We start from the raw sequence: 17,728 nt of genomic DNA, 5'->3' as shown, positions 1-17,728 counted from the left end.
AACAGGCATTTCATCAGAAAGCTAAACAAATATTTTTTGCCTTACTGTGTCTTGAAAAAAACAAACACAAGCCGATGCCTTGAATGTTATTGAAGATACTTGAATGTACTTAAAATATGTTCTGTCTATTCTTCCAGTAGGATTGAAGAGTTTTAAGTTATATAACAAACTTTGCATAATAAATTCTCCTTATTTTTGTTTATTGAACTGTTTGCCTCCCCCTTTCCTTTTAATGCAATTGTGTCTAAAACAGATTAGGCAATACTTTGGTATATAGTAACCGGACAGGTTGAGGTATTATTGGTATGCTGGAGATGTTTGGCCTCATGGCCTCTTTGCAACAGCTCCAGCAGGAAAATGCCCATCTCAAGGAGGAGATAACAAAACTTAAAAAACAGTGTCCCAAAAAGCTTTCAAAAAAGAAGCCTGAAGACACAGTGCCCAGCTGCCACCCAACAGCTAATCATCAAAAAGCAATGAAAGCCAAAACCTCTGGAATACTAAACAATTAGCAGAATCCTCCACAAACCAAACAGAGAAAAATGCAACCATCATCCATCATAACTGCAACAAACCCCAAATAACATTCTGGAAGGCAGCACCACATACAGCTACACTCTGCCCCCCCCCCCCAAACCACTACATTCTCACATTATCCTATTAAAGGAAAACTACACCCCCAAAATTAATACTTAAGCAACATATTGTTTATATTAAATTAAGTGGCATATTAAATAATCTTACCAAACTGATATACTGTATATTTAAGTAAATATTGCCCTTTTACATCTTACCTTGAACCACCATTTCGTGATGGTCTGTGTGCTGCCTCAGAGATCACCTGACCAGAAATACTACAATTCTAACTGTAACAGGAAGAAGTGTGGAAGCAAAAGACACAACTCTGTCTGTTAATTGGCTCATGTGACCTAACATGTTTGGTTTTTTTGTGCACCGTGAGTCCTAGGGTCCGAGGGGGCTGTCCTTATGTTTTTAAAATGGCAATTTTCATGATTAATAATAATACAAATAATAAAGAAATATAAAGAGCAATATGTATGTGATTGGAGGATTGAGATATCCAGTTTACAGAAACTTTCCATCTTCCAATCACTGGGGAGGGTATATAGACTGGCCCCATACCTGAAAAGGCTACAGAACCCCAAATACATCCTGAGCATGTACAGACTGAGTGCACACAGCTTGGAGATTGAACTTGGATGGCACAGACTGAGAATAGACTGACAGTGATGTGACCAGGAAGAAGATGAGGCCCTCTTCCTGCTACAGTGCCCCAGATTCTCAGCACTGAGGGACACCCACCTGAGATTCTCCCACCACATCAAAGACTTCAATTCCATAGAAGAAGAGAGGAAACTCCAATTCCTACTGGTAAAAGAGACATTGACAGTGACAGTGGCTGCACAATATCTGACAAGACTGAGCAAGATAAGAGAGAACTGAGAGGATGTGTCAACAATGTTTCAATTTGAAAGGACAATTTAATCTGTAACTCTCCTATGTCATCGGATACTAGGTTTGCTGTACCACTTATGCATGGGACCATGTGCAATTTGAAAGGATATTTCAAAATGTAATTTTCTCATGTCATTTGATATTGATATTTGTTGCACCACCTATTAATGGGTTATGATAGGGATCACCTTATAGAGTTAATGTGTTTATGGGTGGGGCTGTACACATTTAAGGAAGGTGGAGGTAGGCTGCCGACAGATTCTGATGAAGTGTCGGGGAGCCACAAAACGTGTGGCATTCTGCTGTGATTTTTAATGATTATTTAATAACTTTTGAATACTGGCTTCCCTGGTGCTCAATTTTTTGCACAAAGTCTGAGCAAGATAAGACTTTTCCCTATTCCCATAAACTGTCCCCACCGAGTTTATGATATAAACATGTACTGTATTTAGTGTAGTTGAGGGCTTTTTTTCTTTGAGAGCTAGCAATTGCATTGAATACATTTCAGTTTCATCTAACATACATCTTTCTGCATAGCAACTGTCTGAAGACTAATATATGTAGGGAAGGCATTGTTTAGCATATTTTCAATTGAGAGTTGAAACTATATCATCATGGGTTCAGCAGTTATCTTCGTCCTTAGAGAGACACCTATATTATTCTAATTATATCTGCTTGCTCTTATTTTAGTCTTGCTTTTATTCTTTGTCATCATTTAAACATCATTATGTAAAGGAAATGTCCATTTGATGCACGTCTATGGAATACACTAGGTTTATTACATTTCTGCTTGATAAGTAGCCTGTGAAAGAGATGCCAAAATGCCATATTGCCATAATGCCAAGTGAATGCTGATAGCAGCTTACATCCAGGCTTGCACTCTGGTATTTGTTAGAGAAATCCAAACAATGGCGCCTGGGTGCAATCCACACTGTGCTTAAATAGAAATTGTGTAATGTTTCGGCTGCAACAACAGTTGCAACACAACAACACTTTGACAAAGGCTGTTGTTGCAGCCGAAACGTTAGACATCCTTTATAATAAACATTTTTTATTTTCACTTTAAGACCTGTGAGTGTGATCTCTTCAAATGATAGATAGATAGATAGATAGATAGATAGATAGATAGATAGAATGTATCTGCAGGATGTGTTTATAAAATCATCATACACTTCTCTCCTACTCAGGGTTGCTTCTGCAGCTAGCTGTTATCTTGCTGTTATATTCATTAGACAAAGTAATGAATACCTGTATTTTTTCTTTTCACATAAAAATGGTAACTCATACATAGGCTTTTAGAAACTAAAAAGAGTAATGGTATTGGCAGGTATCCTGCATAATAACCCAAGTCCTGCTAGATCAAGTTAATGAATCTTAAGAAGAATATACCACTTTACCACTGTCTTTGATATGTTTGTAATGTTTAAGTTTGGGAGAGAGAGATGAGGGCAATGTTCTAGAGCATTTGTTTGGCTATGGAAGGACATCATTAATGAATGGAGGTGGCATGCTGGGCCACAGGTGAGTGGCTGGCAGGTGGGAGCCTAAGTGCTTGGTAACACGGTGACTCCATGTTTGGTGTTAGAAGAACCAGAATATGGAAATGTGCTCAGAACGTCGTTTATTTGGAAACTTGAACAGACAAATGAGAATAGAGAATATAATTTGAATATAAGTCTGTATAACAAACCCTGTATAACAAACCAGAGATTGGGAGGGCAGGCTGCAAGCTGAAGCAAGTCTGTGTAAACAGGTGGGCAGCAGGCAGGCAATAGAAGTCCATGGAACAGGCCATGGGTCAAAACCAGGAGATCAGATAAAGGGTGGGTAGCAGGGTCAAAGGACTACCAGGACTGAAGAACAAGCAGGAACAGGGTAAATCAGGAACACAGGCATATGGGGCTAGCACACAGATATGAGTCAATGATCCAGCAATAACTGACAGGAAGGCTCTGGCTTATATAGGGCCTTGATGATTACTGACACCTGGCCTTAACGAGATTAGATGTGGAGACAAAGAGAATAGCAGAGGTAGCAAAAGGCTATATGGGCAGTCAGTGGCTCAGCAGAAAAATACACAATTAGACTACCATGCAGGCCAGGGTTTGAAACCCTGAGAGTCCTAACAGGAGATTACCTATTACAATAACACTGTATTCACACAATTTCATTTAATATTGCTTTGCATTAATAAAGATACACATATTAGGATAAGTACAACACAGGGACATAAAATCTAGTATTTACACAAAACAATGGTTTAATATTTTGTTGTTGTTATGTTACTGCAAACTACCATGGCACTATTTTTATATACATTTCACGTTTATTAAGTTGCCAACATTTTATTTTCTATCAGTTTCTTTAAATGCTAACATCTTGAAGAACTTTAGCTGTCCCCCTTGTCGGTAAAACACAAAGGAGACAACAGCTGAATTAATACACCTGCCGCTGCTTCTGTAAGTGGTTACCTGCTGGCTTCATCCTTATTTCTGGCAGTATTACCTGCTGTCCTACTGAAGTTCTATTGATCCTACTGGCAGACATAACACTTACTTGCCAGCTCTCATTTATTTCTACCCCGTGGAAAATATTCTCTTAGTTATGCACAAAGCTTGGCATTCAAATTCAGCAACATTTTGGTTACTTGCAGGAGAAGGCTTGCATTGCAAAACATCAATGATTAAATGTGTTTGAATTGAAATGGGAAAGCAGGATTTTGTTTCCCGTTGCTGTAGGTTACAAGATTTTGTGTGAAACTGAAAAGTCTAATTTTTTCATAACTTTTCAGATTTATGTCACATCAGCCGTGATTGAAATAAATGATGATCCCCCTGGATAAGGGGCATACATTACATACATAAATAAATGAATAATTGTAGCTGTAGTATGATCTGCAGTCTTTCTTACTAGTCTATAGTGAAAGTTGAAATTACATTTGAAGCTAGGTTCTGTGCAATAGAGGGAGGGGACACTGCAGTTGTTCTGCTTATTATTATTTCATTATCTGCTGAGACTAGATTCATCAAGAATTTGGGAATTTGGGAGTGTGAAAGCACTGAATCTCTGCTGAGGATAATTAATTGCCGCCTTATACACAGTTTTATAGAAACCGCTAGGTAGAATGGGTTTTCTAAGCAAAATTGATGTGCTTTTAATTTAGCAAGTCTGTGGATCACATAGGTACCTGTTGTGAAACCACAGAGTTTCATTTTCTTGGCTTTGTGAATTGCTGCAAAGAGATCCTGAATAAACAAATGATAAAGTAACAGAATAGCTCTTATTTCTGGGATTGTATTGCCGTCTGTAGCAGAATCTCATACAATGGGGAATGCACTTGCTTTACTGACATTCACAATGAAACGTTTTTCATAACCTTACTTTTTTTTCCTGTATTGCACCAAATAAAATTATATTTTTATTAAATTTACAGTAATTAATGACTGTTTTTCCCAGTGGCATAACTTGTTGGCATTGGGTTCCCCTGAAACTGAAAAAAAAAATTGGTGGGGCTCAGCAGATGCCTACTCGGAATTACCCACCTGCCCACTCCCCACTGATGTCCCCCCGAGGTCCACACTCTCGTACACTATCTCAACCCTGCTGCTGTCGCTGCTCTTCCTACAGTGGGGTTGCCCCAGTCGAGATGCAGCTAGTGGAATACCCCAGATTTTTACCACTCTAGGTCCAAGCTTTTGTGGCCTGGCAAAAGCTGATATTATAAAAAGTTTGAAAAATGCTCAGTGTTATACTGTAGTTAGTCACATGCGAAATAAAAATATTTCCTCCCCAACTCTAGTAAATACGTAGAAACATACAGTGAAACCTAGATTTTAAGTCCCCTGATTTTAAGTTTCCCCACATTTTTAATTTTTTATTTGTGGTCCCACCAATTTATAATTTATTTCAATGGGTGCATTTCCCTGATTTTAAATAATGGTTTCCCGGATCAAAATCTTGTCTTGATATACCTAAAAACAGCTTTTTTTCCATCTATGAATGTTGTTTGAAAAATAAAGAGGTTTAAAATACTAACCAGATGTATATTTTGCCATGATTCTGCCTGTAAATGGTCAATTCCAATTAGTCTGCCCCTTATACAGTCCTGCACCAATCACTTATTGCTTTAAGTTGTGTATGTGACAATGAATGCTGCAATGCTTAACCCTTGTTATTAACACAGTTAATATTGTCTCAAAGTAAAACAGACTCCTGTGCTTATATCCTTTCAGTACTTGAAGAAAAAGTTACTTTAACACATTTCTCTTATTTTACATTTTCCCAGATTTTACATAATTATTCCTGGTCCCCTAAAAAACGTAAAATGGGGGTTCTACTGTATTTGCATTTGTGGAAAAAAATTACTTTTACTCCAAGTTTACCTTTGGACTGAAAATGCAGCACAGTAATATATCCAAAGGAATACTGTTCTTATAAGGAGTCAATAGTAGGCATTATGATTTAATACCATACCTGCTTTACTTGATTTATATGCAATTTCAAACTTTTGTGTTTCAATTTTTTTTTTGTTTTCACATATAGTTTTTAGTATGTGCTTACTGAAGACATATGACTATAGCCTGTTGTACACCATTTATATTTGAAATTGGCTTCATCTATAGATCTGCGCTTTCATTAAGAGTATTTTAATGTGTGACACCTGGGGGTGTCCTTGCTTAGTGAAAAGGGGCTGTGATATGCAGAAAAGCAGGGAGAGGCCAGTTCCTTGAGTGCCACCTTTGTTTTGGGTTGTGTCATGTGACAAAACTGTTCCAAGCATGCTACATAAGATTTTTTTATACTACTACTATGCTGTACATCTGTTTTCATATTTCCATATATAAGGGCTAATCTGTGTGTTTTGGGGTCAGATAATAATGAAATTATCAAATAATACAAAAAGTTTATTAGCACTCTTGAGGATTCACTGAACGTACTGATCAGACAAATGACGAAAGGATTGTGTATCCAGTTTTTAGCAACAAAAATTATTTGCAAACTTAATGAAATAGAGCAGGGTCATATAGCATATTTATTCATATTTACAAATGTTTAGAAATTCAAAGATGACTAAGGTTGTCAGATCTGTGTAGTACACAGGCGCCTGTTACTAAAGACGCAGGGGACATCAGTTCCTAAGCAATAATGGCTGCCTTTCTAAAATGAATTCCAATCTTTTTCTTTTCCATTTCAGCCAAGCTGCAAATAATAGGTGCTATCAACAACGATCTGACTTTGGTCTTTATTGATAAGGATAACCAGCTCTTCTACAGCATTGTCTAGCATACGACATTGGTGTATGCACTCAATCTTCTTTTCTTTAAGTCAGATGACTAGAATAATGTGTTCTGCTGATCAGCACAATGAAGGGTGCTTTAAAATCTTCTCTGATCAGTTATATGTTGTTATCTGTATCATTTCATTTACATTGACTTCCATAGAATTAGCATAACCATTTTCCTGCCAGTAACTTTTCATGGGCCCATAAGAATGTTTTACTTCTGCAATTCCCCATCATCTTTTATCTCAGGTCATCTGGCAATAAGGATCAGAACTGTGCTTACCCAGATTGGTGTATTGAAAATAATTAAGGGGTTTAAAGAATTGTCTTTCACAGCTTTTAAGTTGCAAGTATGGACTATAAAGTAGCTTTTAATAGACAGGTGAGGCAACACAAATATTGCACATATTAACTACTTCTATTAACATTATAAATGTATACTCTTTTATAAGACCTATTTGTATAAGCCATTTTTTTCACTTTACAATAAAGCATAATAGACAACAGCTACAAAATAGTGGGTACTGCAACAAATATAAAAACGAGATACCATGTTGATAAATCATGCATAAGTTGGGGCACTATTTTTTTTTAGCCATTGTGTGCATACATGTTGATTCATACAGGGTCAATAATACCAACTGGTGTATACAGGGTTGGACTGGTGTGTCAGTGCCCACCAGGACTGGGATTCAAGGATCAAGGACCCTTTATAGGAACTCAAAGGCCTTTCTCCTGGTGGTAAACCTTGCACTGCTCTTAACACACCCCACCCCTGATTGTGCATGCACATTAACAATGTACTTCCAATACTTTATTTTGTTTGGGAAGAGGGGCCCATGAAGGTTGGGCCCACTGGGTTTTTTCCCAGTGTCCTGCCAGCCCAGTCTGAAAGTGGGTGTGCAACTAGGTGAGGTCATAAACATAGACCCAACTGGCTAAGAAAACCATGGAAGTAACATTTTAAGAAGGGTCTTTATTTAACCATTGCTTTGTGTACTTGTGGCCTGTACTTGGCACCTAGGGGCAAATTCACTAACAATCATAGTTTCGCCAGGCGCAACTTTGCCGCGCTTCGCCGCACTTCGCCAGGCGTAGTTTCGCCAGCGCTTCGCAAATTCACTAAAATCCGAAGTTGCGCACAGGGGTAGCGTAAGGTTGCGAAGTTGCACTAGCGTTGATTCGCTAAGTAAATCGAAGTTACGCTAGCGAAGGCTAATTTGCATAGGGCGCCAAATTCAAATTTCAATGGAGGAATACGTATCAGCACTACAAATGCCTAGAAAACCTTCAAATCATCAAATAAAAATTTTATTTTGCCCTACACATGTGCCCACTGTCTAGGTAAGTTGCCATGAGCCCCAAAAAATTTTTAGATCTTTTTCAGCCTATCACCCATAATGTAGAAAACACGCCAGCGTGTTTTGGGACTTAGAAAAAATGTTGCCTTTTTTTGAAACAATCCCTATCTACTCTATTGCGCTTCGCCAGGTCTGAGGTGGCGAAGGAAGTCTAGCGTAAAAGGTAGCGTTCAGTACACTGCGCGCATTAGTGAATTTGCGTAGTTACGTCGCTAGCGAAACTTCGCCAGGTGTAAGGGTGCGAAGTAACACTAGCAAAACTACGCCAGCGTTCGTTAGTGAATTTGCACAGTAACGAAAATGACAAATGCTAGCGAAGTAACGCTAGCGTTCGGCGCTTCGACGCTTAGTGAATTTGCCCCCTTGTGTGCAATTTTTTAAAGCAGTGCAGTTTTGGGCTCCAGTCCTTAAGAGGGATATAAATGAGCTGGAGAGAGTGCAGAGACGTGCAAATAAACTGGTTAGAGGGATGGAATACTTCAATTATGAGGGTAGACTGTCAAGTCTGGGTTTATTTTCTCTGGAAAAAAGACACTAGCGAGGGGACATGATTACACATTAGATGACATTTTAGACAAAAAGCAGGGGACCTTTTTACCCATAAAGTTTATCACCGTACCAGAGGCCACCCCTTTAGACTAGAAGAAAAGAACTTTAATTTGAAGCAACGTAGGGGGTTCTTCACAGTCAGGACAGTGAGGTTGTGGAATGCACTGCCGGGTGATGTTGTGATGGCTGATTCAGTTAATGCCTTTAAGAATGGCTTGGATGATTTTTTGGACAGACATAATATCAAAGGCTATTGTGATACTAAGCTCTATAGTTAGTATAGGTATGGGTATATAGAATTTATGTAAAAGTATGGATGGGTGTGTGTATGGATGCTGGGTTTTCATTCGGAAGGGTTGAACTTGATGGACTTTTGTCTTTTTTCAACCCGATTTAACTATGTAACTATGTAACTTATACTGTGTATTGGCCTATTTGTAAGGAGTGTACCTCTATTTGTAAGTGTTAGTACCTTTGCCGTATTCACAAAGTTGCACCTGACATTGAGCTCTCTAGTCATTTTTGGTTATTTTCTGTAGTTTTATTTTAATTGCAAAGTAGGTTATTTTTTTTTTTTAATTTAAACTAGGGAATGTATCTACAAGTAAAGCACAGCATGAACATAAAGGAGGTTATTTACTAAATCTCATATCTTATTGAAAAAAAACACGACCAAACCCCCATGCCGATTTTAGCTTATTTATTAATAAAAAACTCGATTTAATCGGATTGCACAAAAACTTTTTGCTGATTTGATCAAATTTTTCTTTTTTTTCCTGAATCACTCTGTTTTGAGTTTTTGTCCCAAAAAAAAGTGAGACTTTCAGGCTAAACTCAGCGCAGCCCACAAACTCTTTAAATTAAGATAGGTGCATCTCCCGTTGACTTTTACAGGACCTCAACAGGTTTGAGATGGCGGATTTTAATTTTTTTGCAGCATCTGGGTATAACAAATATGGAAAATTTAAATTTTTTTTCCTCTAAAAATGTGAGTTTTCTAGTATACATATGTAACGCTTATTTGGTTACTGTCCCTTTAAATAATAGCTTCTTTGGCAATTCAGGGGCCCTGAGTCCCTTTTGCAAGTCGAAAAGTACTGGGAACTAGGAATCACAGCGCAGTGCCTCCACCTAGGGAGCACTGAGGAACTTACCTCAGAGGAATCCCCTAGGAAATAATAAACACACACTCTTTGCAGATAACAATATTTAACTTTATATAAACTGTAAAGTAGTAACTAATACAAAAGTCACGCCTGTATGGGAATATAAGGGACACTACCTAAATCCCTATTAGGTTTTAACTATCTGTTCAAACACAGTTCGTATAATATCACAGTCCCACTTGTCTGGAAGGGTTAAAAAGCACACAGTTCAAAATGCAATGTCCCTTTCCCCAGAGCTCTTATTCCCCCGGTAGCGCTACCTTTCCCCAGAGTACCTTTTCCCTTGGAAAATAGCAGCTTCCCACGTAGCAGGCAAAATTACACAAGGCCTGTCTTCCTGTGGCAAATCCTCTTTTCAAGGGATTTACTTAGCGATTTCTCTCAGAGGCAGATCACATTGGAATCACAAGTAACTCTTCTCCAGAATCACTCTCACCAATGGCACTTTCCTCCTCTGAAGCTTTAGCAGCATGGCAGGGTCAGACAGCCTCTTTCTGCACTCCTGCAGACCTCACAGGACTTTGCTTCCTTTTGATCCTTTCTCCACAGCACATGTTAGACTCAATCACACGGCCTACACACACAGATCCAGCAGGGCCTACACACACAGCTTCACAGTCTGGCACACCCTCTCCTCCCAGGATGCACTGCGGTCTCCAGCCAATCAGGTCGCTCTCCAGCCTGTTATTGGGCTGAATGATGTCACAGACAGAAAGCAGGGGAAGGATTTCTCTTCTCCCCTACACATATGTACAGTTGGTTCCTACTTACAACTTGTATTCAAATCACATCAGTAAGGTGCCACACTTACACAGAATCACCTTTTGCAGCGTCGGGTGCACAGCTGTGTTCCTCTCTGCCCGAGGAAAAATTCAAATGAAAAGCAATAACTCCAGCAGCACTCCGATATGTGAATCAAAGGTTATTTATTCATGCTATTAGCAGAGCGACGTTTCGGGCTATTCCAGCCCTTTATCAAGCTCTGCTAATGGCATGAATAAATAACCTTTGATTCACATATCGGAGTGCTGCTGGAGTTATTGCTTTTCATTTTACTTACAACTTGTATACTACTTATAACCTAAGTTTTATCTGTTGGTTGTTGAGGAATGCTTGGCAGCCCTCTCCTCGGTACCATGATATTATATCCAGCATCTAACATTTAGCACAGCTTTTCTTTCCTATACATTCAATCTTTTATGCACAGTGGCATAAAAGAGATTCTACAAATTAAATTACCAAGAGAATTAGAAAGTCGATGACAGTACCTGGCTGTTATTACTAATGTTTGCCTGGAAAACACACATTTTCTTTTTTTTTTCTATGCTAGTCTCTTTATATGTGATTGACAGTGCACAATTGTAAACAATTTTCTAGCCATGTCATAAGGACAATCCGTGACAAAGCAAACAAGCTGTACATTTTACAAATAAGGATACTTCCAGCATTTCAATTTCTTAGTGTCAGAATCTGAATTTGACAAGGGAAATGTTTTGCATTGTTTCCGCTGTATTTTATCTCTGTTAAGGAGGATGAAGTTAGAATACATAATTGCCTATTGCTTTTCATTTCTGTGTGTGTTTTTTATTGTTCTTTCATGACAAGATAACTGTATCATCAGGATATGTGAAGAATGGATAAACTCACGGTTTAACAGAGCAAAAAGGCACAAATTATTATTTTCCGAGACAGCCATATCAGTAATCCACCTTTTGCTACAGAACACCGAAAAAGATTTAAAAAAGAATCTGCTGATATGGTAGCTGACATGAGATTTTCCGCCTGTCTTTTATATACCATTACCTTTTATCCGAGATATTGTTCTCATTGTTCTGTTCCTGATGAGATGCATTCACTGTTCACACATATTTCTTAAAAAAGCTCACTTTTTATTGCTTTATTGTAACTGCATTTTCCTACCGTCTTGATAGACGTTAAACTGGGGCACTGAACTGATTACTCCCAGATTGTCTAAAATAGCTTTACTTTTATTCTACCTTCCCGGGTGGCCAGTTTCCTTTTCTTTCCTTTTTGCAACCCAACGTACAGCCGTGAAACATACAGGACATTTGATCTGGACCTCTCTCAGGAGAAAATTACAAAAGAAATTGGCAAATCTTTATTGGTTATACACTGGCATGATTTCTTATTGCTGGTGAACTCAATATGCTTCATTATTTTCCTCTATTTCTTTTATTCCAACTTTTCAGTTTCCTCATATTCAATGTGCCTGGCAGAAGGAATGTTCGGGAATGTGACACCATGTTTTTCTGGGTTTCTGCCTGGTTGTCTGATCTATTTTCTTTGAGCTACAGCAGGATTTAAAACAGCTTGTGTTACCTTTTTGTCTGATATAATAAGATAATTCTTCTTACTTGATGTTGAATAATCAAACATAAAGCACTTCTAATTGGGAATCAATTTTGGTTTTCTATCAATTTTTTCAGTAATTTTTGGCCAGCAACCAACAGCAGCACAAAGCATGTGCAGTGAATCAGCATAAAAGAAGATGGGGAGCTACTGGGGCATCTTTGGAGACACAGATCTTTACTGCTAAAGGGTTGTGGTTGCCTTGGGCTGGTACAGAAGCCCAAAACATACTGTACAACATTTATAGCCTAATTCTTACATAGTTAAATTGGGTTGAAAAAAGACAAAGTCCATCAAGTTCACCTCCTCCAATGTGACCTAGCATATATATATATTAATTATATATATATATATATATATATATATATATATATTATATATAATATATACTATAAGTATATATATTACATATATATAATATATATATATATATATTATATATATATATATATATATATATATATATATATACTATAGGGTATAGTATATATATATATGATATATATATTATATATATATATGGGTATATAATATATATATAATATATATGGTATTAATAATGGATGTATATATATATATATGGTATATATATATATATATAATTATGGTATGTATATATATATTATATATCTATAGGGTATGTATATAATATACTATATAGGGTATTATATATATATATAAGGGATATGTATATATCTATAGGAATATATAATGGGTATTAGGATTATATATATATCGGCATATATATATATATATAGGATATATATATATATATAGGATATATATATATATAGGATATATATATAATATAGGATATATATATAATATATATATATATATATATATATATATATATATATATATATATATATATATAATATATATATATATATATATATATATATATATATATATATATATATATATATATATATATATATATATATAATACCCATATCTATACTAACTATAGCGTTTAGTATCACAATAAATTCCATTTAATTTACATCAATACCAGTTGCAGTCAAACACAGGCATTTGTTCACTGCTGACCTCCACTGTTTTCCACTGGATGACAGCAGCAAAACAATGCCCTGTGTGCTGAGAACTCCCCTCTCTCCTATTGCTTTTTTTACCCTGGAATTGTCAGCACCTTTGAAAGTAAATACAAATCCCAATATTGCAGTGCCCCAAAACAGTTATTGTCCATTAACCACCTTAGGAGTCTATGTGAAACTCACTTATTGAAACTTTACTTAATATTTAGTCTCATGTGTATTGATGTCTCAGACATTAATCACAGGTGCACATTCTATTAATCGCATTCCTGAATAAGATTTCCCCCGAAGTACATAAATAATATTGAAATTACAAATTTTCCGACAGGGTAGCATGGCTACATTCCTTGGAGACCTTGAATGGAGTTGTCATGCACAATCGCACACCTTTGTTGTTGTATATTAAAATACTCCATAAGCTAGTATTTGTTCAAATTTACAAACTCTACTTTAGCATATTTTTTCTTCCAAACATTATAATGCACATTTATAATATGCAAGGTGATTACTAAGCATTGATAACTTGGAAATTACAGAGTGGTGTTTTCTTTTTATCTATGTCTGTTACTTACACCGAAGGCAAAATGTGCTTTCTTTGAAGTGTCAACATTTTTCATGATGAAAATAAAATAGAAAATACCAGCTAACTCTATTATTAGTGCCAATCAAACTGGCATAAGGAAATGCTTTGTATGGACCCTTTTGTCTGATCTGATAAATGCTTTATTCAGGTACTCCATACTGAAGGATGAGGCAGGCTGGCTGTACATTAATCCTCTGAATGGCACAATCAATACAACATCTCCTTTGGACCGCGAATCAACATTTGTCCAGAACAACACTTATACTGCACTCATCTTAGCAATAGACAATGGTAAGTATTGTACATTATATTTCTATATGCTTCAGAATCGGTACTTATCAGAACATATAGATTCTGACAGTCCCTTCTATTGTATTCACACTGATGAACAATTAAATCATTTGCCGAGTATTATTCATAGCACATAGTAAAACAACCTGGTTTATATGGGGCACCTTATAATAGCAAGATACAATAAATTCTTATCCCCTTTGGGAGCAAAAGAGACAAGCTATCATGATGGAAAAGGTTACCTTTTATAGGAAGACATTGGAAGTGTAGTGTTGATTAAAAAAATGCACAGGTGCGGCTTTCAGTTATCCCTCTGCTTTACTGCAAACCTTTGAAGGATGATTAATCATTTTAAATATCAAGCAGTTGTACAAGCTGAATTAGAAATGAGGGAAAGACAAGATGCTGTGTGTGTGTATGAATGTGCATGAGAATATATATATATATATCTATATATATATATATATATATATATATATATATATATATATATATATATATGTGTGTGTGTGTGTGTTTTTAAAATGATATAATTGTCAGAAGCAGCTTCTCAATTTTCAGTAAGTGAACCGATGTTAGCAAGATAAATTTGTGGTTTGGCTTTCTGTATTTCAGAAGCTGTGTCTACAGTAATGCTAATGGCCATTTTTGAAATAGAGGACAAAAAGGAACACATTTTACCCCGATCTTAAATGTTTTTATGACTGAATGATTTCAAAAATCCAACACAGATACAGTAAATAAAACAGTATATGTCAAACACAAAAGGGGTCAGTTACACATACAACCTCTTTATCTTTGATTTCACATACAATTGCGCTGCAGTAGTTACAGAGCAATTGCATCATTGACCCCAGTCTTTAGCGGAACTCTGATGGACTTCTGAAGTCCAGTGGAGGGATCAGTTTGTAGTGACATGTATGTCATTTTTAAAATTTCATGCTAAACAGAGACTGGTGAATTTAATCTCTCAAGGTGACTTCTGAACACTTAATATGTTAGTTACTCAGGGACTATTGAAGATAAAGTAAAAGCATGGTGTCACTACCAAGGATATGATTGCACCTGAACCCCCTTGTAGTCTGCCGGAGCCAAGATAAGTATTATTTTGGGCGGCAGGGGGAAAGTTTGCAGTTTATGCCAGCAGCTTGCAGCTGCACAATTTGTGGGGGGGACATCAGGCAGTGAGCCTGGGAGCACATACTGCACATGGGCCCACCGGTGATTAGTTACACCACTGAGTAAAAGCCCACTAGCTCTAGCCCCAACAAGGAGCAAATCACAGATTCCAAATGCTTTTCATTAGGGATGAAAAATAAAAATTGCCATGGATGAAATCACAGCCAAATCTGCAAGTTTGCCCCTGGTGATTTTTTTCGAGAAATTGCTACAATAAAACTGCCTAGGCAGCGCAAGCAGAAGATGTGATCAGGATGGCGTCTTGTGCTTGCTCTGCCTGTCAGTTCTGTCCCTATGCTTGTGTCAAGCAATAGATTTCTCCTGCTTGGCATAGGCATTGAGGACAGAAATGACAGCAATAGTGATGGGTGAATCTGTCCTGGAGAAAAATTTGCGAAATGCCTTGAAGTCAATGGGCATCAAAATAATTTTGACGCGCATCAATTTAGACACAAGCGACTATTTTTTATGCGTGACTCTTTTGTCCATGGTCAATGGTCGTCCAGCCCATTTGGACGCTGAACAATTTTTTTAGTCGTGTCAAATTTTACACTGCGAATTTTCACTACTGTTTTACAAAAACATTCACGGGCGGCGAAATGTGAAAATTCGCCACAAATCCATGCCTGCAATGCCTGTGCCAAGCAGGAAAACGCAGAAGTACTACCTCTCTTGCTTGATTAGGCTGTCAAAACAAATTGTGAACAATTTCAACATTAATTCGCAATATCTCCAGGTTTTTGCAAACACACAGGACAAAGCAAATCTTAGCAGATCCAATCATCACTTCTCTTCATGCTGCCAATGTGAAATTTTGGGGACACTGGGAGTTCAAAAGTAGAACATGTTTGCTATCAGGTGACTATTGAATGTTAGTGACTGATTGGTTGTTGTCATGACTAGACCTGAAGCAACCTTCTTTGAAACTGTCAATATAAAGTCACAAAAAAACAAAAAAAAACTTTTATGGGGTTAATTTATCAAAATCCAAATTATAATCCATGATTTCACCTTATTTATTATTTAAAAAGTATGATTTACTCAGCCTCTCTTTTATTTTGTAGTTGACAGATTAATTCGCACACTCTGTCTGTATCTGTTTTGGTATAAAGCAGACAATTTGATTTGAAGCACCAAAATGAATCGTCTTATCTTTTAGTCACCACTGCAATAATTAAGAATCATACTCCAGATGCATCTCTTTTTACCGTTTTAATCAACTAAATCACAGACAAAATATTGCTTTAATATGTCATCACACAGACTTGATTAAAAATTTAAATGATCAAATCAGAGTTTAATACAGCTGCTGTTCTCCAGTGCTTATTATCAAATCTGATAGCGATTTCATTTCTAAATGACATCTATAAGAACATAAGTACAATATTAAAAACACTGAATATTTGTTTAGAGTTTTAGTCATCATGTTTTAATGTGATTTTTTTTTTAATCTTCTGACCTGCTACAGAAATACATTACATTAATGTGTTTAAAAGGAGAGCATTGTAGTCAAAACCCATGCTAACCAATCCAAAGTTTCCTAAATTTGACCAGTTACTGGTTCTGGTGCATACATTGTTACTTTTATTATATCCCCAGCTTTCTTGTTGAGAAAAGTAAACATTTTAAATATCTAAGAGGAGGACTCTACAATGTGTTCATGAATTTTGGCCAGAATGGTACATTTTAATTGGAGCTATGGATAATAGTCCAAGTATTGCAGAGCCTTGCTTATATTATCAAATCCAGTTATAGAGTTACTTCAGTTAATAACATTTATAACATGCTGATAATGGCAACTTTCTCCTTTGAATTCAAATAAGGCAGTTGTAACCCTTTGCTGAAACCTTTGGTAGAATGGAGTTGCACTCACGTATTTAAACTCTTATGAAGCCTGCAATTAGGTGAAAGATAGTGGGATTTAGAGCACAGTACCTCCACCCAGTGAGCACTGAGGAATAGCACCAGATCATGCTGATTGGAGTTAGATTCCTGAGTATATAACCACAAATATTTTTCTACAGGTCAAAAAGAAAATACAGCAAGTCCAGTTGATTTGACTTATTACTATTTGCAGTAAACTAACATAATGTTATATTTTATTGAAAAGTAGAAATATGCAAATATACAGTAGTTCAAACAGTATAACTCTGCCCTGAGGAACCTGTGTGGATGTACTATACAACCCCTAGCAGAGTCTTTAATTGCCACAGTCCCACACTCCACTCTGGGTAGACCAATGCAGATTAGCACAGTTCAGTTCAATGTCCCTTCCCCAAGAACTGTCATGTCGCCAGGTAGCGCTACCTGCCCCAAAGTACCTTTCCCTTTGGATTTAGTAGTACGTACATAAGCAAGACCTGTCCTCACCCTGGGGAATCATTCATGGCCAAAGTATCCTCATGCAGGTGACA

At 36.8% G+C, this 17,728-nt stretch overlaps 1 protein-coding gene across 1 annotated transcript in view; it reads left to right on the top strand.

Moving 5' to 3' along the window:
* cdh13.L (cadherin 13 L homeolog) overlaps positions 1-17,728 on the top strand; it is a 523,301-nt gene that overhangs the window by 469,860 nt on the left and 35,713 nt on the right. The window contains 1 exon segment of the mRNA NM_001094730.1: positions 13,993-14,135. Within this exon segment, the coding sequence (NP_001088199.1) occupies positions 13,993-14,135 (143 nt within the window).

The sequence above is a fragment of the Xenopus laevis genome, chromosome 4L (genome assembly GCF_017654675.1).
Source record: "Xenopus laevis strain J_2021 chromosome 4L, Xenopus_laevis_v10.1, whole genome shotgun sequence".
Classification (NCBI taxonomy): domain Eukaryota; kingdom Metazoa; phylum Chordata; class Amphibia; order Anura; family Pipidae; genus Xenopus; species Xenopus laevis.
The sequence above is the reverse complement of the archived record's forward strand: the minus strand, read 5'-3'. Positions and strand labels throughout refer to the sequence as shown.